The 27541-nt window shown below is 34.1% G+C and overlaps 3 protein-coding genes across 3 annotated transcripts; 2 read left to right on the top strand and 1 right to left on the bottom strand.

Annotated features, from left to right (window-relative positions):
• Positions 1–3341: 3341 nt before the first annotated feature.
• On the bottom strand, positions 3342–4262 carry LOC126741179 (macrophage mannose receptor 1-like). The gene is made up of 3 exons (XM_050447524.1): positions 4040–4262; positions 3805–3960; positions 3342–3693 (listed from the first exon to the last, which is right to left on the bottom strand). Exons 1-3 carry the CDS (start codon positions 4152–4154, stop codon positions 3392–3394), a joined length of 573 nt encoding a protein of 190 aa, XP_050303481.1. The 5' UTR covers positions 4155–4262; the 3' UTR covers positions 3342–3391.
• A 1048-nt stretch (positions 4263–5310) lies between these two features.
• On the top strand, positions 5311–26135 carry LOC126741358 (macrophage mannose receptor 1-like). The gene is made up of 6 exons (XM_050447749.1): positions 5311–5491; positions 9176–9328; positions 9437–9701; positions 19868–20031; positions 25574–25729; positions 25871–26135. The coding sequence occupies exons 1-6, from the start codon at positions 5353–5355 to the stop codon at positions 26119–26121; spliced, it is 1128 nt and encodes a 375-aa protein (XP_050303706.1). The 5' UTR covers positions 5311–5352; the 3' UTR covers positions 26122–26135.
• On the top strand, positions 12223–13570 carry LOC126741617 (C-type lectin mannose-binding isoform-like). The gene is made up of 3 exons (XM_050448128.1): positions 12223–12401; positions 12986–13138; positions 13247–13570. The coding sequence occupies exons 1-3, from the start codon at positions 12263–12265 to the stop codon at positions 13504–13506; spliced, it is 552 nt and encodes a 183-aa protein (XP_050304085.1). The 5' UTR covers positions 12223–12262; the 3' UTR covers positions 13507–13570.
• Positions 26136–27541: the final 1406 nt, after the last annotated feature.

Below are 27541 nucleotides of genomic sequence, written 5' to 3'. Positions count from 1 at the left end.
GTAGGAAAAAAATAAACTCAAGAGTGAAGTATCGTCTTTTTACTCTCAAATAAGTAAGTTTTCATTTTAAAATACCCGCCATTAGATAATTGACAGCTGTCAAAGAACATCTCTTCTTCTTCTTTACTACTCTATTACCCAATAACTATACTAAGCGATTTTGGATCAGGCCAAGAGCTCAAGTTATTAATTAGGACCAACCCTTGAGGTTTTTTTTCACACAGAAGTACCGCTTTAGAAATCTTTTGGGTCATTGAGTAGAAAAAACAAGAAGTCAGTTTATTGGGTTGCTGCACATCTTCTGTCAGCTGTCAAATGACATTCGACAGTTACGACCGGCCCTTTATCTGTCAAAGGACTTGTTAACCGAAAGCAGAACCCTTATAGGAACTATAATTGTATTTGAAAATATTAACAGTTGCCTTTAATATTTATTATTTGTATATGTGAAGCCGAAAATTAGTCACCAAAAAATGGCGTCGCTGCAAAATGGGTTGAATGTCATTTACATAGAAATGACGTTAATCGTTACACACTTAAAGAATCTTCCGAAAAGTTACGTCTGCTGCTAAATGTTATTGTCGCTTATAAACGGAGCTTATACGCCACCATCGTAATTTTTGTGTATCATTTAATTAAAAAAATACATAAATCCCTATGCCCTCTATAGGCGAAAATGGGCCCACTAAGTAAGTAGTCTCCTAGATATCCTTCATGGTCAAACCGATGTATCCGCCATGCCAATAAATTTTTGACAGTTTTTCCAGTTAAACTTCAAAGTTGTCATTCGTCAACGTCGATTCGGTAGGCATGCAGGCTGCAGTAACGCTAACAAACTTTGAAACTAATGCTAATTTCCTTTTAACATTTGATAAACTGTCTAGCCAAACTTGCCATTTATATATATCCTAGCATATTTAGTGGTAGATTTGTAGACCTACCATCAGAGTCGGTACTAAGGCAGCAGAAGGCTGTTTTGCACACAAGTTTTCTGATAGACCGGTCGTACCCCACCGAGGGTTACCAGAGACCAATAACCTTGAAAAAAACTAATAAGGCTCTCTGGTTTGAAGTGCTTAAAGTCTTCTGTCAGTAATCAAATGTCAGCTGTCTGCGGTTGTGTAGGAAAAAATAAAGGCAAAAGTGAAGTATAGTCTTTTTACTCTCAAATAAGTAAGTTTTCATTTTAAAATACCCGCCATTAGATAATTGACAGCTGTCAAAGAACATCTCTTCTTCTTCTTTACTACTCTATTACCCAATAACTATACTAAGCGATTTTGGATCAGGCCAAGAGCTCAAGTTATTAATTAGGACCAACCCTTGAGGTTTTTTTTCACACAGAAGTTCCGCTTTAGAAATCTTTTGGGTCATTGAGTAGAAAAAACAAAAGGTCAGTTTATTGGGTTGCTGCACATCTTCTGTCAGCTGTCAAATGACATTCGACAGTTACGACCGGCCCTTTATCTGTCAAAGGACTTGTTAACCGAAAGCAGAACCCTTATAGGAACTATAATTGTATTTGAAAATATTAACAGTTGCCTTTAATATTTATTATTTGTATATGTGAAGCCGAAAATTAGTCACCAAAAAATGGCGTCGCTGCAAAATGGGTCGAATGTCATTTACCATGACGCTTATCGTTACACACTTAAAGAATCTTCCGAAAAGTTACGTCTACTGCTAAATGTTATTGTCGCTTATAGACGGAGCTTATACGCCATCATCGTAATTTTTGTGTATCATTTAATTAAAAAAAAAACATAAATTCCTTTGCCCTCTATAGGCCGAAATGGGCCCACTAAGTAGTCTCCTAGATATCCTTCATGGTCAAACCGATGTATCCGCCATACCAATAAATTTTTGACAGTTTTTCCAGGTAAACTTCAAAGCTGTCATTCGTCAACGTCGATTCGGTAGGCATGCAGACTGCAGTAACGCCAACAAACTTTGAAACTAATGATAATTTCCTTTTAACATTTGATAAACTGTCTAGCCAAACTTGTCATTTATATATGTCCTAACATATTTAGTGGTAGATTTGTAGACCTACCATCAGAGTCGGTACTAAGGCAGCAGGAGGCTGTTTTGCACACTAGTTTTCTGATGACCCGTCGTACCCCACCGAGGGTTACCAATGACCAATAACCTTGAAAAAAACTAATAAGGCTCTCTGGTTTGAAGTGCTTAAAGTCTTCTGTCAGTAATCAAATGTCAGCTGTCTACGGTTGTGTAGGAAAAAAATAAACGCAAGAGTGAAGTATCGTTTTTTTACTCTCAAATAAGTAAATTTTCATTTTAAAATACCCGCCATTTGCTAATTGACAGCTGCCAAAGAACACCTCTTCTTCTTCTTTACTACTCTGTGACCCAGTGACTTTACTAAGCGATTTTGGATCAGGCCAAGAGCTCAAGTTATTAATTAGGACGAACCCTTGAGGTTTTTTTCACACAGAAGTACCGCTTTCCAAATCTTTTGGGTCATTGAGTAGAAAAGACAAGAAGACAGTTTATTTAGTTGCTGCACATCTTGTGTCAGCTGTCAAATAACATTCTACAATTACAACCGGCCCTTTATCTGTCAAAGAACTTATAGGAACAGAGACCACTGCCTTGAATATGTATTATTTGTATATGTGAAGCCGAAAAGTAGTCACCAAAAAATGGCGTCGCTGCAAAATGGGTCGAATGTCATTTACCATGACGCTTATCGTTACACACTTAAAGAATCTTCCGAAAAGTTACGTCTGCTGCTAAATGTTATTGTCGCTTATAGATTGAGCTTATACGCCATCATCGTAATTTTTGTGTATTATTTAATTTAAAAAAAAACATATATTCCTATGCCCTCTATAGGCGAAAATTGTCCCATTAAACTGTCATAAGTGGCCTCCTAGAAATCCTTTATTATAGTCAAACCGATGTATCCGCCACGCCAATGGACTTTTAACAGTTTTTCCAGTTAAACTTCAAAGTTGTCATTCGTCAACGTCGATTCGATAGCCAATGCGCAATATTTCAATCGATATTGCAGATAGTTACAATACCGACTAAGTAAGGTCAAGAAAACGCGGGATATTCAAATTCAGTATAAGGCGGGAGATTTAAATTTAACGCGTGCAGGGACTGCACACTTATTCTACTCTTTCTACGGCTCGTTCCTTGTTGCGCTCCCTTACTCTAGCCAGGATTTTAAAGCTCTCTAAGATAGATTTTAAAGAAAAAAAAATTATACATGTGGTACAATTAAACGTATGATAACTGTCAAACTTTAAAAAGAAGTTTTCCTGACATTTGACACCACTCAAATTTTCCTTAAGGTCTGCATGTTAAAAAAAAAATTTACACGTTTCAATACATTTATTAGCTTTATTACAAACATAATAAATGGTTAACATTTCACTTGACAAACGAAGGCGAATTTATTCTCGCACTTCTCGTCGGACCAATACATCTTTAACGACAAAGGATCCTCTGTGGTAGTTTTAAATGTTCCCCAACGCTTAGTGGAGACCTCTGCTGAGGTTATGCGATTTGTAACCACGCAGTTCTCGTTCCCTCCATAATTATCCGGTTGCAAGATGCCCACATTGGTAGTACCCCAGTTGTTGTAAATAACCGGTGAGGCGTCTGAGAACCATATGAAGGGAAAAAAGCCGGACACTCCAAATTTTACTGCTGACAACCAGAAAGCTGAAACGAATTCGTTTTAGTATTGGCAAAACAGTGGAGCATGATGGATACCACTAGCGAATTAATACATAGTCATGCCAGTGTAGCAATAAATTCTAATTAGTTAAGTACCCGTTAAGTTTGATGGAGCATATGCCTTTATCTCTTCGTTCAGTTTAAATTCTTCTTCTTTTGACGTAATTATCACTAAATCCATTTTTTTGTTTCTACAGAAGACAAAAGCTTGATACCAATTGACTTCGAAAGGAACAATCGCGTAGGCCTTCTCTGAAAAATTAATCTCCAATTTAAAATTGAAAAATCAAAAAAAAAAGCGTCTTTTTGCAACCTATGATGTATTCCTTACCTTCCTTGGACTTATTCAAGCATAATTTTTTACGATCGAGGTTAGGTGATTCAAATAAGGCCATATTTACAAAAGACAACAATACCCAAACGCGTAACGTATTATGGAGAAACATTTTGGAAAAAAACTTTTACAAGCCAGATTGACAATAAGTGGTTAAGCCTTCAGTAGACAATTTAATAATATAAAAACCAAATCGGGTGCAATTTCACAAATAATCTTCAATTTCATGGTGTTTTATTACTCAATTTAATAAGCAAATGTTATGTTCTATTGTTTATTGTTAAGTCGCGGTTATTGCTTTCGAATTAATCAGCTCGTGTTTATATGGTACCTCAAATAAATGATAAGGAGGTGATAAGGCTTTGAAGTGGGTTTTCTTAAAAGCAACTTGAGATTTCTTAATGAAAAAAACTGTAAAATAATAAGACTTCAATTCTCTAGAAACCTTGCTAACATTTGAAAGTAACTGAAGTTGTACTTTTTGAGTTATTTCACTTTAAAGAGACACTAGTCCAATATACTTGTCTCGTTTTGGAGCTCACCACTGGCTTTAGAGGGTTTTTCTCAAAAAGTACTTTAGATATCTCAATGAGTTAAATTTTTAGCAGTTAAGAAGTCTTATCTCAACAAATTTTATTCATATTTCAAGATAATCAAAATGAAACTTTTGCGGCTATTCTACTATATATAGACCAATAACTCGTGTCTCATTTTAGAGCTGATGACTGGATTCAAAGTCAAATATCTCAAAAGCCACTGTAATATTTAAAATTAAAAAAATAATAATAATTACTATTCCTTACTTAATTCCTATTGTTCAACTTTTTAATTTAAATAATTCAAACAATAGTGTCTTTCTTTTTATGGAATTAATAAAAATTTTATTGGACTAGTAAATTGGATTGAATGATGAAATATTGTATGATCGTTTAGTAATTTAGAACAATACTATAAATGTAATACTTTTTAATTAAATTTTAATGTTTTAGTTGCTTAATCGATCTGACGCATCTATTTATTAATTTCTTAATTAATCAGATCATCATTGGTTCTTCAAAGTTTTTTCAAAAGCTTCTCTTGCTAAGAACCTTTTTGAGAAAACATTAGAGGCATGTTCAAGTAATAAAAAATATACATACTCTCAATTTCGACATATCCAATGTCGAAATAATCAATTAAATAAAACAATGGATTAATTTCCTTTTTTATTTTCTTTATATAATATACTATTATGGAGCATAGAACTATAAATATAAGACGTTTTTTAATTTTATTGTCATTTACAGTCGGCGGGTGTGATTAAGTGAAAAATGGGTTCTCCAACTAGGTTTTCGCTAGTCTTTATCATACTGGCATTACTTGAAGCAGTTATCCTTCAGAATCCACCAGACTTTCCATCTGTAAAATCAAATTTTTCAGTTAAAGAGTTATGTGCCAAAAAAACTAACAGTACGTAAGATTAATTTTTTTTTTGTATTCATCCGTTATTCCATGAAGCTACTACATCCCAACAAATAGAAATCCCAACTTTTGGTAACCTAATCTAGACGTGCAACTAGAAATCACTCATTCATCATCATATCACTGTCAGCTGTCCCCCTCTCTTCCGGTTGCAGAGAGGTGCAGTGACGATTTGATATTTTGCCGCCTTTTTCTCATAAAACAATTTATTTTCTAGAGAAGGCTTACGCGTTTGTTCCATTAAAAGTAAACTGGTTCGAGGCCTTCGCCTTTTGTGCTAGAAATAAGATGAGACTTCTTACGATTAAGTCGCATGTCGAAACTATTGATCTGGGAAAACAGCTGAGAATCGAGAAAGAAGTAGAAAAAAGTAAATACCATTTTTATATATTTATTAAATGCGGCCTAAATTAGAGATGCCAGCACCTTGCGTAGATGAATGAGGCTATGTACATCTGTAATAAAATTTCGTTTTTAGAATATTGGACGTCGGGAACAAAGTACGGGTCCAGAACAGTTTCGGACTTCATTTGGTTTACGGACGGTTCGCCGTTCATTTATACCAATTGGTATAAATCAAAAAACTCCACCAGAGACAATCAACCGGATAATGCCACCGGAAATGAAAAATGCGTCGTACTAAGTGACTGGAAAATGACCCTCAAATATTGGTATAAATGGCACGATGTTCCATGCGAAAAGAACTTTGCCTTTATTTGCGAAAGTGATTGTAAAAATATATAGATTTACTCATCAATTTACATTCTTATAATGGCTCAAGGAAATAAACACAATAGAACATACAGAACTTGACTTTTTATTGAAATAAAGGGGGTGTAGTTGCGCCTAGTTGCCGATAGAAAAAAAAACCTCATGTCAAACTGAGGTGAAAATTCGTCAAATTCCGCTTTTGACGATCCACCAAAATTTACTTTTTCTGGTTTGTTATTACTGGCTTCCCTTGTTAGCTGTTTAGCTGGCTGTCATGGCTGAACTATTTAAAATTTATTAAATTTAAAGAAAACCAAATCGAGTATCAAAAAACAAAATAGGCAGGCATGAGTGGAATATGTACGGGAATGTGTGTGCAAAATTTTAGAAAAATCTGATGTATTGGTGTATGATAAACACTTTACTTATAAATTGAAACTTAGTGTGTGTCTAGATAGTGCAGAGAAATACAAATTCAAAAGCGTATAATTATCAAAATAGTAAAAATTAAAAATACATCACGAAACTCACAAACGAATAAATAACTTGGCAATTGTCAGTGGGTAATTCTCCTAGGGTAAGTTACCGAACTCAAAACCGAGGTCGAAATATGACTTTCCGAATTTTCAGAGTGCATGCCCTCATTCAGTTAGTTTTGCTCGAATCCTGTTATAACCCGGTGTTTTCGTAATGTGGGTGATCAGAGCAAGACGATAGTATAGTTGGTTCGATTTCGAAAAAAATCAATTTTTGGTGAAAAAATCGATACGGGGGGGTATACCCGAAAAATGGAAAATTCCAAACTTTGGAGGTCGATATCTCGGTTTCTATATGCACTATCAGGAAAATTCCAACGGTTTTGTCTTAGTTTCGTCATTTTGAATCCAATGAGACCATCCGCAAGGTTGTAGCTCTTATATTAGCTGAGATATCGCATTTTTGATGCCCATTTTTCGATCTCGGTTGGAACTGTTGTTACTTAATAACAGTTCCAACCGAGATCGTTAAAACAACTTTGACACGATATAAAATTTAATTTAATACCTACTTTAAGGGCAAACGAAACGGTTATGAAAAATTTATAAAGTTTTGGATTTTGCGGTGTAAAAGAATGATGCTGATGCTAAAATCGAACAATACGCCAAACGCCAACGGTTTTATCTTTCGTCTACTCGTCTAAATGAATCCCAAATCCGGCCAATCCCCGTTTTGAGTTTCGTGTTTCGTTGCATTATCGTATCATAGGTCGAATAAAAAAGGAACGCCGCCAAAAGGCAGTTTCCTTCGCTATTCTGTTCTCTCTGTTTTGCTATTCCCACTGTTCCGTCTGTAATCTGTTATATTCTATTACTCCGGAACAGTTGATATCTTGGAACTAGTATTTTCTTAAATTTTAAATTAATACCTGTTACAGCCGTTACTCGTTTGGAACTGTTCCAAAAGAACTGTTCCTAATATTTTGTATCATCCCTAGCCTCAATGCAGCAGCGGTTTCAAATGCTGCTGCAAAGCATACATCCCGTGGGAGCCTGAGTAAACCCACCACACTCCACGCAAAGGCCAGCTGCATTTTGCATAAAGTAGCCATTTCCTTAATTTTAAGTAACACTTTATACAGACAAGTAGGCATGAATCTTTTTAGATAAACCTGTAACATAATTATGTTAAATAAATGTCAGTGGTGTCAAAAAGCTATAAATGGAAAACGAAACTAGGAGTTTGTAGAAAAATTACTAGTAGTTTATCACCGTACTTAGAAAGTAAATGCCTGAGTATTTGCAGATAGAACTATATAGTCCAATAATTCTGTTTCTTGAAGCTCTTCACTTGCTTTAACATGAGATTTCTCAAAAACTAGTTAAGATATCTTAATGAAATAAACTGTGGAATCTTAAGAGGCTTTACCTCAACAAATTTTATTAATATTTCAAGATAATCAAAATGAAACTTTTGCGGCTGTTCTATTATATATAGACCAATAACTCGTGTCTCATTTTGGAGCTGATGACTGGATTCAAAGTCAAATATCTCAAAAGCCACTGTAATATTTAAAATTAAAAAAATAATAATAATTACTATTCCTTACTTCATTCCTATTGTTCAACTTTTTAATTTAAATAATTCAAACAATAGTGTCTTTCTTTTTATGGAATTAATAAAAATTTTATTGGACTAGTAAATTGGATTGAATGATAAAATATTGTATGATCGTTTAGCAATTTAGAACAATACTATAAATGTAATACTTTTTAATTGAATTTTAATGTTTTAGTTGCTTAATCGATCTGACGCATCTATTTATTAATTTCTTAATTAATCAGATCATCATTGGTTTTTCAAAGTTTTTTCAAAAGCTTCGCTTGCTAAGAACCTTTTTGAGAAAACATTAGAGGCATGTTCAAGTAATAAAAAATATACATACTCTCAATTTCGACATATCCAATGTCGAAATAATCAATTAAATAAAACAATGGATTAATTTCCTTTTTTATTTTCTTTATATAATATACTATTATGGAGCATAGAACTATAAATATAAGACGTTTTTTAATTTTATTGTCATTTACAGTCGACGGGTGTGATTAAGTGAAAAATGGGTTCTCCAACTAGGTTTTCGCTAGTCTTTATCATACTGGCATTACTTGAAGCAGTTATCCTTCAGAATCCACCAGACTTTCCATCTGTAAAATCAAATTTTTCAGTTAAAGAGTTATGTGCCAAAAAAACTAACAGTACGTAAGATTAATTTTTTTTTTGTATTCATCCGTTATTCCATGAAGCTACTACATCCCAACAAATAGAAATCCCAACTTTTGGTAACCTAATCTAGACGTGCAACTAGAAATCACTCATTCATCATCATATCACTGTCAGCTGTCCCCCTCTCTTCCGGTTGCAGAGAGGTGCAGTGACGATTTGATATTTTGCCGCCTTTTTCTCATAAAACAATTTATTTTCTAGAGAAGGCTTACGCGTTTGTTCCATTAAAAGTAAACTGGTTCGAGGCCTTCGCCTTTTGTGCTAGAAATAAGATGAGACTTCTTACGATTAAGTCGCATGTCGAAACTATTGATCTGGGAAAACAGCTGAGAATCGAGAAAGAAGTAGAAAAAAGTAAATACCATTTTTATATATTTATTAAATGCGGCCTAAATTAGAGATGCCAGCACCTTGCGTAGATGAATGAGGCTATGTACATCTGTAATAAAATTTCGTTTTTAGAATATTGGACGTCGGGAACAAAGTACGGGTCCAGAACAGTTTCGGACTTCATTTGGTTTACGGACGGTTCGCCGTTCATTTATACCAATTGGTATAAATCAAAAAACTCCACCAGAGACAATCAACCGGATAATGCCACCGGAAATGAAAAATGCGTCGTACTAAGTGACTGGAAAATGACCCTCAAATATTGGTATAAATGGCACGATGTTCCATGCGAAAAGAACTTTGCCTTTATTTGCGAAAGTGATTGTAAAAATATATAGATTTACTCATCAATTTACATTCTTATAATGGCTCAAGGAAATAAACACAATAGAACATACAGAACTTGACTTTTTATTGAAATAAAGGGGGTGTAGTTGCGCCTAGTTGCCGATAGAAAAAAAAACCTCATGTCAAACTGAGGTGAAAATTCGTCAAATTCCGCTTTTGACGATCCACCAAAATTTACTTTTTCTGGTTTGTTATTACTGGCTTCCCTTGTTAGCTGTTTAGCTGGCTGTCATGGCTGAACTATTTAAAATTTATTAAATTTAAAGAAAACCAAATCGAGTATCAAAAAACAAAATAGGCAGGCATGAGTGGAATATGTACGGGAATGTGTGTGCAAAATTTTAGAAAAATCTGATGTATTGGTGTATGATAAACACTTTACTTATAAATTGAAACTTAGTGTGTGTCTAGATAGTGCAGAGAAATACAAATTCAAAAGCGTATAATTATCAAAATAGTAAAAATTAAAAATACATCACGAAACTCACAAACGAATAAATAACTTGGCAATTGTCAGTGGGTAATTCTCCTAGGGTAAGTTACCGAACTCAAAACCGAGGTCGAAATATGACTTTCCGAATTTTCAGAGTGCATGCCCTCATTCAGTTAGTTTTGCTCGAATCCTGTTATAACCCGGTGTTTTCGTAATGTGGGTGATCAGAGCAAGACGATAGTATAGTTGGTTCGATTTCGAAAAAAATCAATTTTTGGTGAAAAAATCGATACGGGGGGGTATACCCGAAAAATGGAAAATTCCAAACTTTGGAGGTCGATATCTCGGTTTCTATATGCACTATCAGGAAAATTCCAACGGTTTTGTCTTAGTTTCGTCATTTTGAATCCAATGAGACCATCCGCAAGGTTGTAGCTCTTATATTAGCTGAGATATCGCATTTTTGATGCCCATTTTTCGATCTCGGTTGGAACTGTTGTTACTTAATAACAGTTCCAACCGAGATCGTTAAAACAACTTTGACACGATATAAAATTTAATTTAATACCTACTTTAAGGGCAAACGAAACGGTTATGAAAAATTTATAAAGTTTTGGATTTTGCGGTGTAAAAGAATGATGCTGATGCTAAAATCGAACAATACGCCAAACGCCAACGGTTTTATCTTTCGTCTACTCGTCTAAATGAATCCCAAATCCGGCCAATCCCCGTTTTGAGTTTCGTGTTTCGTTGCATTATCGTATCATAGGTCGAATAAAAAAGGAACGCCGCCAAAAGGCAGTTTCCTTCGCTATTCTGTTCTCTCTGTTTTGCTATTCCCACTGTTCCGTCTGTAATCTGTTATATTCTATTACTCCGGAACAGTTGATATCTTGGAACTAGTATTTTCTTAAATTTTAAATTAATACCTGTTACAGCCGTTACTCGTTTGGAACTGTTCCAAAAGAACTGTTCCTAATATTTTGTATCATCCCTAGCCTCAATGCAGCAGCGGTTTCAAATGCTGCTGCAAAGCATACATCCCGTGGGAGCCTGAGTAAACCCACCACACTCCACGCAAAGGCCAGCTGCATTTTGCATAAAGTAGCCATTTCCTTAATTTTAAGTAACACTTTATACAGACAAGTAGGCATGAATCTTTTTAGATAAACCTGTAACATAATTATGTTAAATAAATGTCAGTGGTGTCAAAAAGCTATAAATGGAAAACGAAACTAGGAGTTTGTAGAAAAATTACTAGTAGTTTATCACCGTACTTAGAAAGTAAATGCCTGAGTATTTGCAGATAGAACTATATAGTCCAATAATTCTGTTTCTTGAAGCTCTTCACTTGCTTTAACATGAGATTTCTCAAAAACTAGTTAAGATATCTTAATGAAATAAACTGTGGAATCTTAAGAGGCTTTACCTCAACAAATTTTATTAATATTTCAAGATAATCAAAATGAAACTTTTGCGGCTGTTCTATTATATATAGACCAATAACTCGTGTCTCATTTTGGAGCTGATGACTGGATTCAAAGTCAAATATCTCAAAAGCCACTGTAATATTTAAAATTAAAAAAATAATAATAATTACTATTCCTTACTTCATTCCTATTGTTCAACTTTTTAATTTAAATAATTCAAACAATAGTGTCTTTCTTTTTATGGAATTAATAAAAATTTTATTGGACTAGTAAATTGGATTGAATGATAAAATATTGTATGATCGTTTAGCAATTTAGAACAATACTATAAATGTAATACTTTTTAATTGAATTTTAATGTTTTAGTTGCTTAATCGATCTGACGCATCTATTTATTAATTTCTTAATTAATCAGATCATCATTGGTTTTTCAAAGTTTTTTCAAAAGCTTCGCTTGCTAAGAACCTTTTTGAGAAAACATTAGAGGCATGTTCAAGTAATAAAAAATATACATACTCTCAATTTCGACATATCCAATGTCGAAATAATCAATTAAATAAAACAATGGATTAATTTCCTTTTTTATTTTCTTTATATAATATACTATTATGGAGCATAGAACTATAAATATAAGACGTTTTTTAATTTTATTGTCATTTACAGTCGACGGGTGTGATTAAGTGAAAAATGGGTTCTCCAACTAGGTTTTCGCTAGTCTTTATCATACTGGCATTACTTGAAGCAGTTATCCTTCAGAATCCGACAGACTTTCGATCTGTAAAATCAAATTTTTCAGTTAAAGAGTTATGTGCCAAAAAAACTAATGGTACGTAAGATTAATTTTTTTTTTGTATTCATCCGTTATTCCATAAAGCTATTACATCCCAACAAATAGAAATCCCAACTTTTGGTAACCTAATCTAGACGTGCAACTAGAAATCACTCATTCCCCATCATATCAGTGTCACTTTTACAAAAGGTAAAAATCCAAAATCAACAGCAACACAAATACATTTAATAAAATTACAAAGTTTACATGTTTCGCTCGACTAGAGCACACAAAACACCTAACATATCTAACACACCTAAGAAAAGAAATTGTATGACCAGCATCTTTGGAATAATGGATGAATTTTTTAATATGACTGTCAGCTGTCACTCTTTCTGCCGATCTCTTAGACAAGGTAAGAGGAGAGGTGCAGTGACAAACATAAGATTTTTTTTGTACCCATCCGTTATTCCATCAACCTACTACATCCCAACAAATAGAAATCCCAACTTTTGGTGACCTAATCTAGACGTGCAACTAGAAATCACTGTCAGCTGTCCCCCTCTCTTCCGGTTGCAGAGAGGTGCAGTGACGATTTGATATTTTGCCGCCTTTTTCTCATAAAACAATTTATTTTCTAGAGAAGGCTTACGCGTTTATTCCAATAAAAGTAAACTGGTTCGAGGCCTTCGCCTTTTGTGCTAGAAATAAGATGAGACTTCTTACGATTAATTCGCATGTCGAAACTATTGATCTGGGAAAACAGCTGAGAATCGAGAAAGAAGTCGAAGACGGTAAATACCATTTTTATATATTTATTAAATGCGGCCTAAGTTAGAGATGCCAGCACCTTGCGTAGATGAATGAGGCTATGTACATCTGTAATGAAATTTCGTTTTTAGAATATTGGACGTCGGGAACAAAGTACGGGTCCAGAACAGTTTCGGACTTCATTTGGTTTACGGACGGTTCGCCGTTCATTTATACCAATTGGTATGAATCAACAAACTCCAGATACAATCAACCGAATAATCTCAACGGAAATGAAAAATGCCTCGTACTAAGTAACTGGAATATGACCGAATATTGGTATAAATGGCACGATGTTCCATGCGAAAGGAACTTTGCCTTTATTTGCGAAAGTGATTGTAATAATATATAGATTTACTCATCAATTTACATTCTTATAATGGCTCAAGGAAATAAACACAATAAAACATACAGAACTTGACTTTTTATTTAAATAAAGGGGGTGTAGTTGCGCCTAGTTGCCGATAGAAACAAAAACCTCATGTCAAACTGAGGTGAAAATTCGTCAAATTCCGCTTTTGACGATCCACCAAAATTTACTTTTTCTGGTTTGTTATTACTGGCTTCCCTTGTTAGCTGTTTAGCTGGCTGTCATGGCTGAACTATTTAAAATTTATTAAATTTAAAGAAAACCAAATCGAGTATCAAAAAACAAAATAGGCAGGCATGAGTGGAATATGTACGGGAATGTGTGTGCAAAATTTTAGAAAAATCTGATGTATTGGTGTATGATAAACACTTTACTTATAAATTGAAACTTAGTGTGTGTCTAGATAGTGCAGAGAAATACAAATTCAAAAGCGTATAATTATCAAAATAGTAAAAATTAAAAATACATCACGAAACTCACAAACGAATAAATAACTTGGCAATTGTCAGTGGGTAATTCTCCTAGGGTAAGTTACCGAACTCAAAACCGAGGTCGAAATAAGACTTTCCGAATTTTCAGAGTGCATGCCCTCATTCAGTTAGTTTTGCTCGAATCCTGTTATAACCCGGTGTTTTCGTGATGTGGCTGATGGCAGCAAGCCATTGGTATAGTTAGTTTAATTAAAAAAAAAATCAATTTTTGGTGAAAAAATTCGATACGGGGGGGTATACCAGAAAAATGGAAAATTCAAAACTTTGGAGGTTGATATCTCGGTTTCTATACGCACTATCAGGAAAATTCCAACGATTTTGTCTTAGTTTCGTCATTCTGAATCCAACGAGACCATCCGCAAGGTTGTAGCTCTTATACTAGCTGAGATATTGCATTTTTGATGCCCATTTTTGGCATCAAAAACGAGGTCGAAAAATGACTTTTTCCGAATTTTCAAAGTGCTCTCATTCCCTTAGTTTTACTCGAATCCTATTATAACCCGGTGTTTTCGTGATGTGGGTGATAAGAGGAAGACGATGGTATAGTTAGTTCGATTTTGAAAAATTTAAATTTTTGGTGAAAAAATCGATACGGGGGGGTGTACCCGAAAAATGGAAAATCCCAAACTTTGGAGGACGATATCTCGGCTTCTATATGCACTATCAGGAAAATTCCAACGGTTTTGTCTTAGTTTCGTCATTCTGAATCCAACGAGACCATCCGCAAGGTTGTAGCTCTTATATTAGATGAGATATCGCATTTTTGATGCCCATTTTTGGCATCAAAAACGAGGTGGAAAAATGACTTTTTCTGAATTTTCAAAGTGCTCCCATTCCCTTAGTTTTACTCGAATCCTATTATAACCCGGTGTTTTCGTGATGTGGGTGATAAGAGGAAGACGATGGTATAGTTAGTTCGATTTTGAAAAATATAAATTTTTGGTGAAAAAATCGATACGGGGGGGTATACCCGAAAAATGGAAAATCCCAAACTTTGGAGGACGATATCTCGGCTTCTATATACACTATCAGGAAAATTCCAACGGTTTTGTCTTAGTTTCGTCATTCTGAATCCAACGAGACCATCCGCAAGGTTGTAGCTCTTATACTAGCTGAGATATCGCATTTTTGATGCCCATTTTTGGCATCAAAAACGAGGTGGAAAAATGACTTTTTCTGAATTTTCAAAGTGCTCTCATTCCCTGAGTTTTACTCGAATCCTATTATAACCCGGTGTTTTCGTGATGTGTGTGATAAGAGCAAGACGATGGTATAGTTAGTTCGATTTTGAAAAATATAAATTTTTGGTGTACCCGAAAAATGGAAAATCCCAAACTTTGGAGGACGATATCTCGGCTTCTATACGCACTATCAGGAAAATTCCAACGGTTTTGTCTTAGTTTCGTCATTCTGAATCCAACGAGACCATCCGCAAGGTTGTAGCTCTTATATTAGCTGAGATATCGCATTTTTGATGCTCATTTTTGGCATCAAAAACGAGGTGGAAAAATGACTTTTTCTGAATTTTCAAAGTGCTCCCATTCCCTTAGTTTTACTCGAATCCTATTATAACCCGATGTTTTCGTGATTTGGGTGATAAGAGGAAGACGATGGTATAGTTAGTTCGATTTTGAAAAATATAAATTTTTGGTGAAAAAATCGATACGTGGGGGTATACCCGAAAAATGGAAAATCCCAAACTTTGGAGGACGATATCTCGGCTTCTATATGCACTATCAGGAAAATTCCAACGGTTTTGTCTTAGTTTCGTCATTCTGAATCCAACGAGACCATCCGCAAGGTTGTAGCTCTTATACTAGCTGAGATATCGCATTTTTGATGCCCATTTTTGGCATCAAAAACGAGGTCGAAAAATGACTTTTTCCGAATTTTCAAAGTGCTCTCATTCCCTGAGTTTTACTCGAATCCTATTATAACCCGGTGTTTTCGTGATGTGGGTGATAAGAGCAAGACGATGGTATAGTTAGTTCGATTTTGAAAAATATAAATTTTTGGTGAAAAAATCGATACGGGGGGGTGTACCCGAAAAATGGAAAATCTCAAACTTTGGAGGACGATATCTCGGCTTCTATATGCACTATCAGGAAAATTCCAACGGTTTTGTCTTAGTTTCGTCATTCTGAATCCAACGAGACCATCCGCAAGGTTGTAGCTCTTATATTAGCTGAGATATCGCATTTTTGATGCCCATTTTTGGCATCAAAAACGAGGTCGAAAAATGACTTTTTCCGAATTTTCAAAGTGCTCTCATTCCCTGAGTTTTACTCGAATCCTATTATAACCCGGTATTTTCGTGATGTGGGTGATAAGAGGAAGACGATGGTATAGTTAGTTCGATTTTGAAAAATATAAATTTTTGGTGAAAAAATCGATACGGGGGGGTATACCCGAAAAATGGAAAATTCCCAAACTTTAGAGGTCGATATCTCGGCTTCTACATGCACTATCAGGGAAATTCCAACGGTTTTGTCTTAGTTTCGTCATTCTGAATCCAACGAGACCATCCGCAAGGTTGTAGCTCTTATATTAGCTGAGATATCGCATTTTTGATGCCCATTTTTGGCATCAAAAACGAGGTCGAAAAATGACTTTTTCCGAATTTTCAAAGTGCTCTCATTCCCTTAGTTTTACTCGAATCCTATTATAACCCGGTGTTTTCGTGATGTTGGTGATGGCAGAAAGCCGTTGGTATAGTTAGTTTAATTTCGAAAAAAATCAATTTTTGGTGAAAAAATCGATACGGGGAGGGTATACCCGAAAAATGGAAAATTCAAAACTTTGGAGGTTGATATCTCGGCTTCTATACGCACTATCAGGAAAATTCCAACGGTTTTGTCTTAGTTTCGTCATTTTGAATCCAACGAGACCATCCGCAAGGTTGTAGCTCTTATACTAGCTGAGATATTGCATTTTTGATGCCCATTTTTGGCATCAAAAACGAGGTCGAAAAATGACTTTTTCCGAATTTTCAAAGTGCTCTCATTCCCTTAGTTTTACTCGAATCCTATTATAACCCGGTGTTTTCGTGATGTTGGTGATGGCAGAAAGCCGTTGGTATAGTTAGTTTAATTTCGAAAAAAATCAATTTTTGGTGAAAAAATCGATACGGGGAGGGTATACCCGAAAAATGGAAAATTCAAAACTTTGGAGGTTGATATCTCGGCTTCTATACGCACTATCAGGAAAATTCCAACGGTTTTGTCTTAGTTTCGTCATTTTGAATCCAACGAGACCATCCGCAAGGTTGTAGCTCTTATACTAGCTGAGATATTGCATTTTTGATGCCCATTTTTGGCATCAAAAACGAGGTCGAAAAATGACTTTTTCCGAATTTTCAAAGTGCTCTCATTCCCTGAGTTTTACTCGAATCCTATTATAACCCGGTGTTTTCGTGATGTGTGTGATAAGAGCAAGACGATGGTATAGTTAGTTCGATTTTGAAAAATATAAATTTTTGGTGAAAAATTCGATACGGGGGAGTATACCCGAAAAATGAAAAAGCCCAAACTTTGGAGGTTGATATCTCGGCTTCTATACGCACCATCAGAAAAATTCCAACGATTTTGTCTTAGTTTCGACATTCTGAATCCAACGAGACCATCCGCAAGGTTGTCGCTCTTATATTGGCTGAGATATCGCATTTTTGATGCCCATTTTTGGCATCAAAACCGAGGTCGAAAAATGACTTTTTTTGAATTTTCAAAGTGCTCCCATTCCCTTAGTTTTACTCGAATCCTATTATAACCCGGTGTTTTCGTGATGTGGGTGATGGCAGCAAGCCGTTGGTATAGTTAGTTTAATTATGAAAAAAATCAATTTTTGGTGAAAAAATTCGATTCGGGGGGGTATACCCGAAAAATGGAAAATCCCAATCTTTGGAGGTCGATATCTCGGCTTCTATATGCATTATCAGGAAAATTCCAACGGTTTTGTCTTAGTTTCGTCATTCTGAATCCAACGAGACCATCCGCAAGGTTGTAGCTCTTATATTAGCTGAGATATCGCATTTTTGATGCCCATTTTTGGCATCAAAAACGAGGTCGAAAAATGACTTTTTCCGAATTTTCAAAGTGCTCTCATTCCCTTAGTTTTACTCGAATCCTATTATAACTTGGTGTTTTCGTGATGTGGGTGATGGCAGCAAGCCGTTGGTATAGTTAGTTTAATTATGAAAAAAATCAATTTTTGGTGAAAAAATTCGATTCGGGGGGGTATACCCGAAAAATGGAAAATCCCAATCTTTGGAGGTCGATATCTCGGCTTCTATATGCATTATCAGGAAAATTCCAACGGTTTTGTCTTAGTTTCGTCATTCTGAATCCAACGAGACCATCCGCAAGGTTGTAGCTCTTATATTAGCTGAGATATCGCATTTTTGATGCCCATTTTTGGCATCAAAAACGAGGTCGAAAAATGACTTTTTCCGAATTTTCAAAGTGCTCTCATTCCCTTAGTTTTACTCGAATCCTATTATAACTTGGTGTTTTCGTGATGTGGGTGATAAGAGGAAGACGATGGTATAGTTAGTTCGATTTTGAAAAAAATCAATTTTTGCTGAAAAAATACCCGTACCGAAGACATTTAAATTTGTTCTAAGGTAATAATTATACATGGGGTCCCAGTGTGGATATTAGAGCAGAGCTATAAGCAAATTTTTATATTTATCCATTTCTATCTTTCCTAGATTTAAATATAACAATTTATTGTATCCTGATTTTGAAAAAATATGACTTCAGTAAAATAATTATAGATATACCATGGTGGCTCAGGATCTATGATGACAGGAAATCCTTTTTTAAAATCATCGTTTTGTACAAGATACAACTAATACATTATTAGTTGCTTATTATTTGTAATATTCGAGCATTTTTTTACGTAATTTGATGCTGATAGAGTGAAAGGCCAAAAAAGTTTCCATAAATATTCGCTAATTAAATTAAAACATTTAAGTTGTATTTTGATTAGCATCAAATGACGCAACTTTGCTATAATTTAACTAAACCTGTACCTTTACAGTTTTCGAGATCCCATAATGAACATTATCGTATTCGCAATACCTTGTAGTACATTGAGAAAACTTCAATCAATCATCTTAAGGAATTTTAGTCTTCAAATCACTGCAATATGTGAAATATTTTTTTAGTAAAATTATTGCAGCGACTCCAAATATATGAAATTAACGTATAGCAAAGTTGCGTATTGAATATTAAGTCATTATTTCTATCAGTTAGGTACCATTTGTCAAATAACACAGTTTTACAGTTTTTTATAACTTTTACCATATCCCAAAACTGTTCGCTGAATACCAAACACACCATTAGGAACCTGAGAAAGACTATTTACGTATTTTACAGGTTGTACTCTATTACCCAAATAAGATTCAAACTAGTTCAAGCTATCACTGCTAATTCCGGACTGATTTTTAATTAATTAAAGAGTAATTGCTCTTTTATTAAACAACCGAAAACTTCGAGGAGATTTTTATAAAGAGGTACCGTATTAATTGGTCTGAATTGAAGTTTGAGGTAAAGATCCGTGAATGTCAAACAAACCGAACTTTGTCCAGTGCAGTTGCAGATCCTTGCTGAAAAAAATAATTAAAAATTAATATTTCAGACCGAATATTATATATGCCGCAGAATTGGTTTTAATTAAAAAAACATATAAAAATATTAATTAATTAACCCAACTGGTCCATTAAATCGAACAATGGAGTAATTTTCTTTTTATATGCCGATGTTATGAACAATGGAAAATAAAAATATAAGTATTTATAACCCGTTGATTCTAATAATAATTTAATAGTGAGTTAGTTGACGTGTTCGATAAAGTGTCTTAAGTGGAAAGAAAATGTGTTTTCGAAATACCTTCTTGGTATTTTTTATTTTATTTTCATGCATTAAAGTCGCTTTTCTTCTGGATAACGACAATATACCTAAAACGGTGCCATCGAATTTCAATGTTCAGACTTTATGCGAGGAAAGGGAAAATACCGGTACGGATTTTTTAAAATACTTTTTTCTCTTAATCTCTTAAATATTTTTTATTTGCAAACTCATCATAACTACATAAAAAAAATACACATTTATTATTTTATGCAAATAAAAGGCCAACAAATTCAGAATTCTGCCAAGGCATATTCTGGTCTTTAACACTGTGGCCAAAACTTAAAAAAACTAACTAATAAAAAATGTAGAAACGCTTGTAAGAGACTAAGTTTAATTATACACCCCCACCCAAAAAATTTAGAACATTAACACGTTGACTGCCTATAAGTATTTTGTGCCCTTGTTCAGAAGCCGTCGGGACTATTTGCAAAAAGTAGTTCGAAAATAGGATTTTTAATACTTTGTATGATTAATATTGTGTTTTTTTTTGCTTTTTGGGCCTAAATCTACTTTGACTCAATAGCTGAGTCACCGGCCCCTGAGGTATATTTCTCCTAGAATATGCCGGTGACTCAACATTTGAGTCAAATTTTAAAGTCAGAATTAAAATAAAAAACAAAGAACTTTTAACAGGTATATTTTATATTATGTATTGCACGTGTAATTCTTATCACTAAAACTTTGCAAACACATAACGTAGCGAAAAAAAACATAAATAATTAATTTTTCTTAGGAGTAAATCACAAAAAATAATAACAAAATTAACATTTTTTAAAGAACAAATGAAAAAAAGACCTATTTTGCATCGTGGTAGATTTGAAAGCAATTTCCGAGGCAAAGACCTGGCTTATCTGGACAAACCCGGCAGAAAAATGGCGTGTTCTTGCGCATTTTCTGTGTATAACAAACCCTGCATCTCTTTCTCATTTGACGACCTTTATTATCCATTTCACATTTTTCAGGCAAATGACTAGGCTGGTTTTGTTTGACTTTAGGAGGCTCAGGTGGTTTTTCTTTGGCTTCAGACAACAAATTCTTTATAATATTATGCCTATAGTAGCTTAACTTTTGCTGAGTAGAATATTTGTTATAAAGGTGATAACTATTAAGCAGCATCATTGATATCAGATAAATAGCAAGCTTCTTATACCATCTGATGGTTTTTCTTTCGCTGGCATAATAAGCAAGCATCTGATCTTGCCTGTCGATTCCTGACATGTTTTTATTATAATTAATGATAGCATTTGGCTTTTCTTTTTCCTCGTTTCGTCTATTTGGTTGCTTGATCAGTTTCCCACTAAACTCTGTAGATATAAATAAAACCTCCCTTTTGTCACGCCATTTACCCACTGCAATGCCTTTAGAGTACTTTGTAATAGATTCACCTTTTTTAAGTTTTTTAGAACTCACTTCGGGAGGATTTCCTTTCCTGTTCAGCCTTAAGGTTCCAGTAGCATAGGTTTTTTTTAAAATTAGCTCTTTACATAGTGCAATCGCGTTATAGTAATTATCCATGTATAAGGAATGGCCCTTATCAAGATAATTCTTTGTCAAACTTAAAACAACGTTTGCTGCATGCCCTAATTCTCCCTTCATATCTTTTTCGTCTCCAGTATATATCCTAGCTTTTAACACAAGCCCATCAGGTTCTGACAAAATATACAGTTTCACCCCAAACTTGTGCTTTTTATTTTTAATATACTGGCGAAAAACCAGTCTTCCTCTCCATAGCACCATGGACTCATCTAGTGATAGCTCCTTGTTTGAGTAATAGATCTTGTCAATTCTGTCATTGAAGAAATTTTGAAGCCATCTTATCCTGCACAAACGGTCACCATAATCTGGGTCACCTCTTTCGGGATTTTTAGAAAAATGTAAACATCTTAGAATGACTAGAAATCGATTTCGACTCATGTTATTTCTGAAACAAGACAGATTATACAATTCATCGGTCTTCCAGTAGTCCTGCAAACGGTTTAGCTGAATATTGCCCATGTGAAGCCACAGACCCAAAAAAGTTTTCAGTGTTGGCACTGTCAACGGCTTCCATTCAGTGATTCTTGATTTCTCTTTTGTTTCTTTACTTAAAAAGAGTTGTTCGGCATAGTTGTTAGTTTCGGTAGCAATATGTTCCAGAAAATCGTCTGTGATAAACAATTGAAAAAAATCGATGGGGTTGTCCGAGGTTAAATTTACTCTAAGTCCAGGCACACCCGAAAATAAAAAGTCTTTTTGATTAGGCACATCAGTCCAGGTCGGAATATCACTGTTACTGTTTTGAACACTAATCGTCTCATTATTCTCAATGTCGGTAAGGCTTGCATCCTCTAAAGCGGCAACATCGGGCAATTCGTCTTCGTCGCTTGAACTCTCATGATCAGTAGGCTCGTATTCACTGCCACTGTCGACGAACGGGTCCTCCTCACTTTCTGATAAATACAAAAGTTCTTCTTGTTCAGATAATGTCAGGGGTCTCATCATTTTGAAATTTGTATGCCTCCGTTTAGGCCGAGAAGGACCTGGATTTTCTTCATCCATGTCAGGAAAACTACTTATCACCAACAAAAACCGATTTCGAAAAAACACGTGTTTATAAGTACACTTGCGACCGGTGAAACGAGACGTATCCCCTGCGGAAGCCGAAACAATACTAAACTCACAGAACACAAATATAGAGAAATGTGTGTTGCCTAATGAACAGACAGAAATTCTGTTGACAGCTTTATTGACGTTGTTGACAAAGACGGGGGCATCCATCTTGGGTGGCGTGTGGCGGGAAATTTAACCTTGATCTATTGCCTGGTATTTAAATTTCAAGTAATTTGCAGTTGCATTACAAAGTTGATGCGTTAACTGACGAGTGATGAGATATATTTAAATAGAATTTTATTTTATTTAAAAAAAAAACAATATAGTTTCATTTTAGAAATACCCACATTTAATTAAAATCGTTAATTTTAAATGTTGAGAAAAAATAAAAATTTTGCATCTCAGACATCCCTCATCACTTTAATCAAGAATTAACACATCAACTAAAATATTATTTAATTTAAATTTGGTTCTCAAGACATTGCTTATTTAAGATATTTAGCTATAGATACTTACCAAAAATTATAAATTGGCCCGATAGATATGGGACTAAATTTTAAATAAAAAAAAACAAAGCTAAATTGTCTTTTAAATGTTTTATTTTAAGATGAATTCAAATAAATTTAACAAAGGATTTTAAAATGCATAAAAAAGTTACAATATATTCTAAATGAAATACTGCAAACTGTAGGTATGGTATTAATAACACCTTTTATGTAAAAAATAGAATTGTTGCAGGTATAAAGCATATTTTAAATGAAAATCCTAATTTCTGGAGTTTCAGAAAAAAATTACCTGCTTTTTTTGTTTCCATAAGTATAAAACATGATAAGAAATATGTAACAAACATACCTAAATAAAAAATTAAACATATATATTTTTTAACCATCTATACAATGGAAAACAAAATATAAGCTCTTATAAAGACAGAAACTGAACCTATCTCTTGAAATAAATCTGGCTTTTCATTGTAAATAAGTTAATTAATAATGACTAGATATAACACAAATACATATGTATGAGTTAATATGCATGTTCTTTTCCATTTTATTTTTTTAGTATAAGCAAATAAAAACAAAATATGACTTTTGATTAGTAACAATCGGCTAAAGATGTCACAAGTCAGTGGGGTTGTCTCCAGTAAGTATGCAACATGAAACATAAGAAAACAGATTAAGACAGTGTATTGTGTATACAATATTATATATTCTATTGGGTTAAAATTAAATCTCCTAAAAGTATTTCATCCTAATGATCCAAAATACATAAGTTTTCATTATTAGTAAGTATTGATTATCACATTAGTTATGATTACAATTAATTAAGGTTCTAAATAATACCGCAAAGGATTTGATATTAGTCCATAATTTTACTTTAAGCTAATAACATGAATTTAATTATGGGTCAGTAAAAATAAAATAGGACTGTAAAAAGCATAGCATTTACTATCAAAATGTCAGGTAATTTAGGTATTTTAAAAAATAAGATATTACATACTAAAATCTTAGCTAAAAAGTTAAAAAACAAAATTATTCTGATTGTGTAGGTGTAGGATCATGAGTATTAAATGAGGATATTCAGGATTTTTGTTTTTTTAAAGGCATTTTAGATTGTCAAATATTTTTCTGTTTTTTAGAATGACCAACACTTAAAGATTGTTGCTGTGGTTTTGAAGTTGGCTTTTGATTTTATACTTTAAATATTTATAAACCAACCAAAACTTTTTCTCTAAATTGACTAAATGACCATGGCTATCCATCCATAAATGTGTATAACTTAAGGTGGATTAAGTCGATTAGGGAAATCAGTTTTTGAGAAGTATATGTCAATCTGTTTTTGTTAAATTGAACAAATAGGTATTGTGTTTATACTCCATGTGAATATCATTTCTACTTAAGAACCAGAAAAGTGTTTGGAGCAAACATTTTTAGTCGGACTTACATGACAGACAAGATTTTTGTAAGGATGGATTCAATGGCAATTAAAAAAATTTATGATTTCTGTGACTGTCTGGGCAATTCCTCATATATAAACTAGTGAATAAAGAATATTTGTATGAATATCTTAATCTAGATGAAGACAAGGAAAAGGAAATACTTCATATTTTCCCAGTGAAGGTTCAAGAATTAAAACTGAATTGTAAAAAAAAAGTTAAATTGAGAACAGTGACATAGATATGTTCAAAATAGGATTAAATCTATAATTATATTCTGGAAAATGATAATACATCCAAGATACACCTAAACATTATTAGAAAACACTTGTAGGTATGTCATAATTGAAATTTACCTGTCTCCTGCTCTATGTAGTTGCACGATGATTCGATGTTGGCACGTTTGTAAAATAATGTATCAACCCAGAACTCAAAAAAACTACAAAAAGCTATAAAATTACTTAAAAACTTTAAATTGGAAGAAAATCATGAGGCTTGGCTTGTTTTCCACCCAAAGAAAACTTAAAAAAGACAATCGTCAAATACGACAGTTAAAATGTCACTATTGTCATATTTGATGTACGTCAAAAATTAGACAATCAGAATCAATCGGCCATCTTGGGTGGCAGATTATTCCGCCCCACCACATTCAACCTTCATACCGGTGACTAAACTCATATACTAAAGCCATGCACATGACTCAACAGTTGAGCCACTGGCCATAGCAGGGGTACCGCCGTGACTCATATGTTGAGTCATTGGCAGTGAACGTGTTAACATAGTATCTCTCACAAAAAAAAACACGCACATTAGTTACCCACACTAAACACACATTTTTAGTTTTCACCCATACCCAAACTAACAATATTGACCCTTCAATATTTTACGCAGATAGCTACTGACTCATCAGACGGCTCAATCGGCTCTAGACGTCCAAACAGGAATCTCTGTCTGGTTTATCGTTCAAGTGGAAATCACTAGTTGGTCAAATTGTCATTACTGTCATCCGGTTTCTTAGACAAAGGGCCATTTTCAAAATTTTGGCGCCATTTTCTTAAACCAGCACCCACACCGGTTAAGCTCACCAGAATCTTTCATTTTATTTAATTGCATGTATTTTTTTACAGTTAAGGCTTACGCAGTGGTTACAATAGCAGTGACGTGGTTTCAAGCCTTCACATTTTGTGCTGAAAGGAACATGAGTCTTCTTATGATCCATTCAAAGCAGGAGTCCGATGACATCAGAAAAGAACTTTTGTTACGCAAACATGAATTAAAAACCTGTGAGTACCATTTTTATGTACATATTTAGCGGTACATTTCATTATATGGCGTCTTTTGCTCATGCTCCTTTTCCAAATTGCGCTAAAAACTAAAAATAGGAAGTTTTTACCTCTAATATGTCTATAATGTTTCGCTTTTAGACTATTGGATAGCAGGAACGAGGCTCGGGGCCAAAAAAACAGTTTCGGACTTTGTTTGGTTCCCAGATGGCACGCCGTTTCTGTATACCAATTGGTTTAAAGGTAAGAAGGGTCACCAACCAGATAACCAAGATGGAACTGAAGATTGTGTGTGCCTTAGTAACACGGGAACGTCCGATATACGGGAATATAAATGGCACGACGATAAGTGCAAAAAAAAAAGAGCTTTCATTTGCGAAAGTTATTGTTAACTGCAATAAATTTACCCGCCCATCATCCTTCTTCTTGAAGTATTAAACAGAATAAAAAAATATAACTTGTGTTTTTTTTCTCTTCAATTTTGGCGCGTCATTTTTCATCGATGAATTACTATGTGTAGTAACCGCTTTTGAAGCTAGGTGGCGCCAAGTGTAAAAATTTATGTAAGTATAAACAAAGTTTACTGAATAAAATACAAGTTGCTTCACTCGGCGAAAAACCTTTTATCTTTCGATCTCAAAGGCAGGCCGCCGAGCTCCTCGCCGACGGGAACTAGCAAAAAATTTAAAGGGGAATTCGGGTAAAAAATAGCTATTATTTTACGAGTTTCGTCTAATTCGAACTGTAGGGGAAGACGGAGCACGATTTTATAATAACTTTATTACTTACTTTTTTATTTATTAAAAATAAACCATTTACTCCTTGGATAACAGACAATATTAAATTGCTTATGAAGCTCCGAGATAAAGCACTGCGAAAATATAAAAAAAATAAAACTGAGCTAAATTTAAACTATTATAGGCAATTACGAAACTATACAAAACATGCTATTCAGCGGGAAAAAATATCATATTTTAACACACTTTCTACAAAAAAAATCGTGATTTTTGGATAAATGCTAATAAACTACATCTAACTAAATCAAAGAATACCGATCTGCCTTGTAATTTTAGTAATCCAGAAGCCCTAAATAATTATTTTTCTCAATGCGTTAACCAAATTAACAATAATATATCACAAACCAAATTAAATTTTTACAATGAAAATAAATGGAATAATAGTATTCAAGAATTATATTTAAGTCTTCTTGATGAAGAAAGGGTTAACAGTATAATTAAGACCATAAAATCAAATGCTATAGGAGCTGACGGACTTTGTATAAATGATATCAAGCTTTGCCTACCTTTTTGTAAAAAACCACTTCTAAACATTTTAAATACTTGCATTCTTACAAATGTATATCATTCTGATATCTGGAAAAAAGCACTTATAAGACCTATTTCAAAAATCTCTAATCCAAAAGAACTAAAAGACATAAGGCCTATAAGTATTTTATCAGTAGTTTCTAAAATTCTAGAAAAGCATATTCACCAACAACTTTATAATTTTGTTAACTCATTTGGTATACTTCCAGATACGCAACTACTAGTCTGGTGGGAATGTTAGATAATATAAGACTTAACGAAAAACATAAACAAAGTACTTGCATGGCGGTGCTTGATTTTAGCAAAGCATTTGATACTATAAATCACTCAATGCTCCTTGCAAAGTTGGGATATTTTGGTTGTTCCGAATCTACAGTTTCGTTTTTTGATTCCTATCTTAAAAATAGATCACATTCGGTGTTGTTAAAAACCAACAATGGAAGTTTGGAGCAATCAAGGTATTTTGACTTGGAAGTTGGTGTTCCTC

Source organism: Anthonomus grandis, chromosome 10 (assembly GCF_022605725.1).
Source record: "Anthonomus grandis grandis chromosome 10, icAntGran1.3, whole genome shotgun sequence".
Lineage (NCBI taxonomy): Eukaryota > Metazoa > Arthropoda > Insecta > Coleoptera > Curculionidae > Anthonomus > Anthonomus grandis.
This window is presented reverse-complemented; position numbering and strand designations above follow the sequence as displayed.

Excerpts from the sequence above, each read along its gene's own strand:
- LOC126741179 (XM_050447524.1), bottom strand. The coding sequence starts at position 4,154 with ATGTTTCTCCATAATACGTTACGCGTTTGGGTATTGTTGTCTTTTGTA. Across the intron at positions 3,961-4,039 it reads CTTGAATAAGTCCAAGGAAG|AGAAGGCCTACGCGATTGTT; the intron begins GTAAGGAATACA and ends TTAATTTTTCAG. Across the intron at positions 3,694-3,804 it reads TGCTCCATCAAACTTAACGG|CTTTCTGGTTGTCAGCAGTA; the intron begins GTACTTAACTAA and ends AATTCGTTTCAG.
- LOC126741358 (XM_050447749.1), top strand. The coding sequence starts at position 5,353 with ATGGGTTCTCCAACTAGGTTTTCGCTAGTCTTTATCATACTGGCATTA. Across the intron at positions 5,492-9,175 it reads ATGTGCCAAAAAAACTAACA|AGAAGGCTTACGCGTTTGTT; the intron begins GTACGTAAGATT and ends TTTATTTTCTAG. Across the intron at positions 9,329-9,436 it reads CGAGAAAGAAGTAGAAAAAA|AATATTGGACGTCGGGAACA; the intron begins GTAAATACCATT and ends TTTCGTTTTTAG.
- LOC126741617 (XM_050448128.1), top strand. The coding sequence starts at position 12,263 with ATGGGTTCTCCAACTAGGTTTTCGCTAGTCTTTATCATACTGGCATTA. Across the intron at positions 12,402-12,985 it reads ATGTGCCAAAAAAACTAATG|AGAAGGCTTACGCGTTTATT; the intron begins GTACGTAAGATT and ends TTTATTTTCTAG. Across the intron at positions 13,139-13,246 it reads CGAGAAAGAAGTCGAAGACG|AATATTGGACGTCGGGAACA; the intron begins GTAAATACCATT and ends TTTCGTTTTTAG.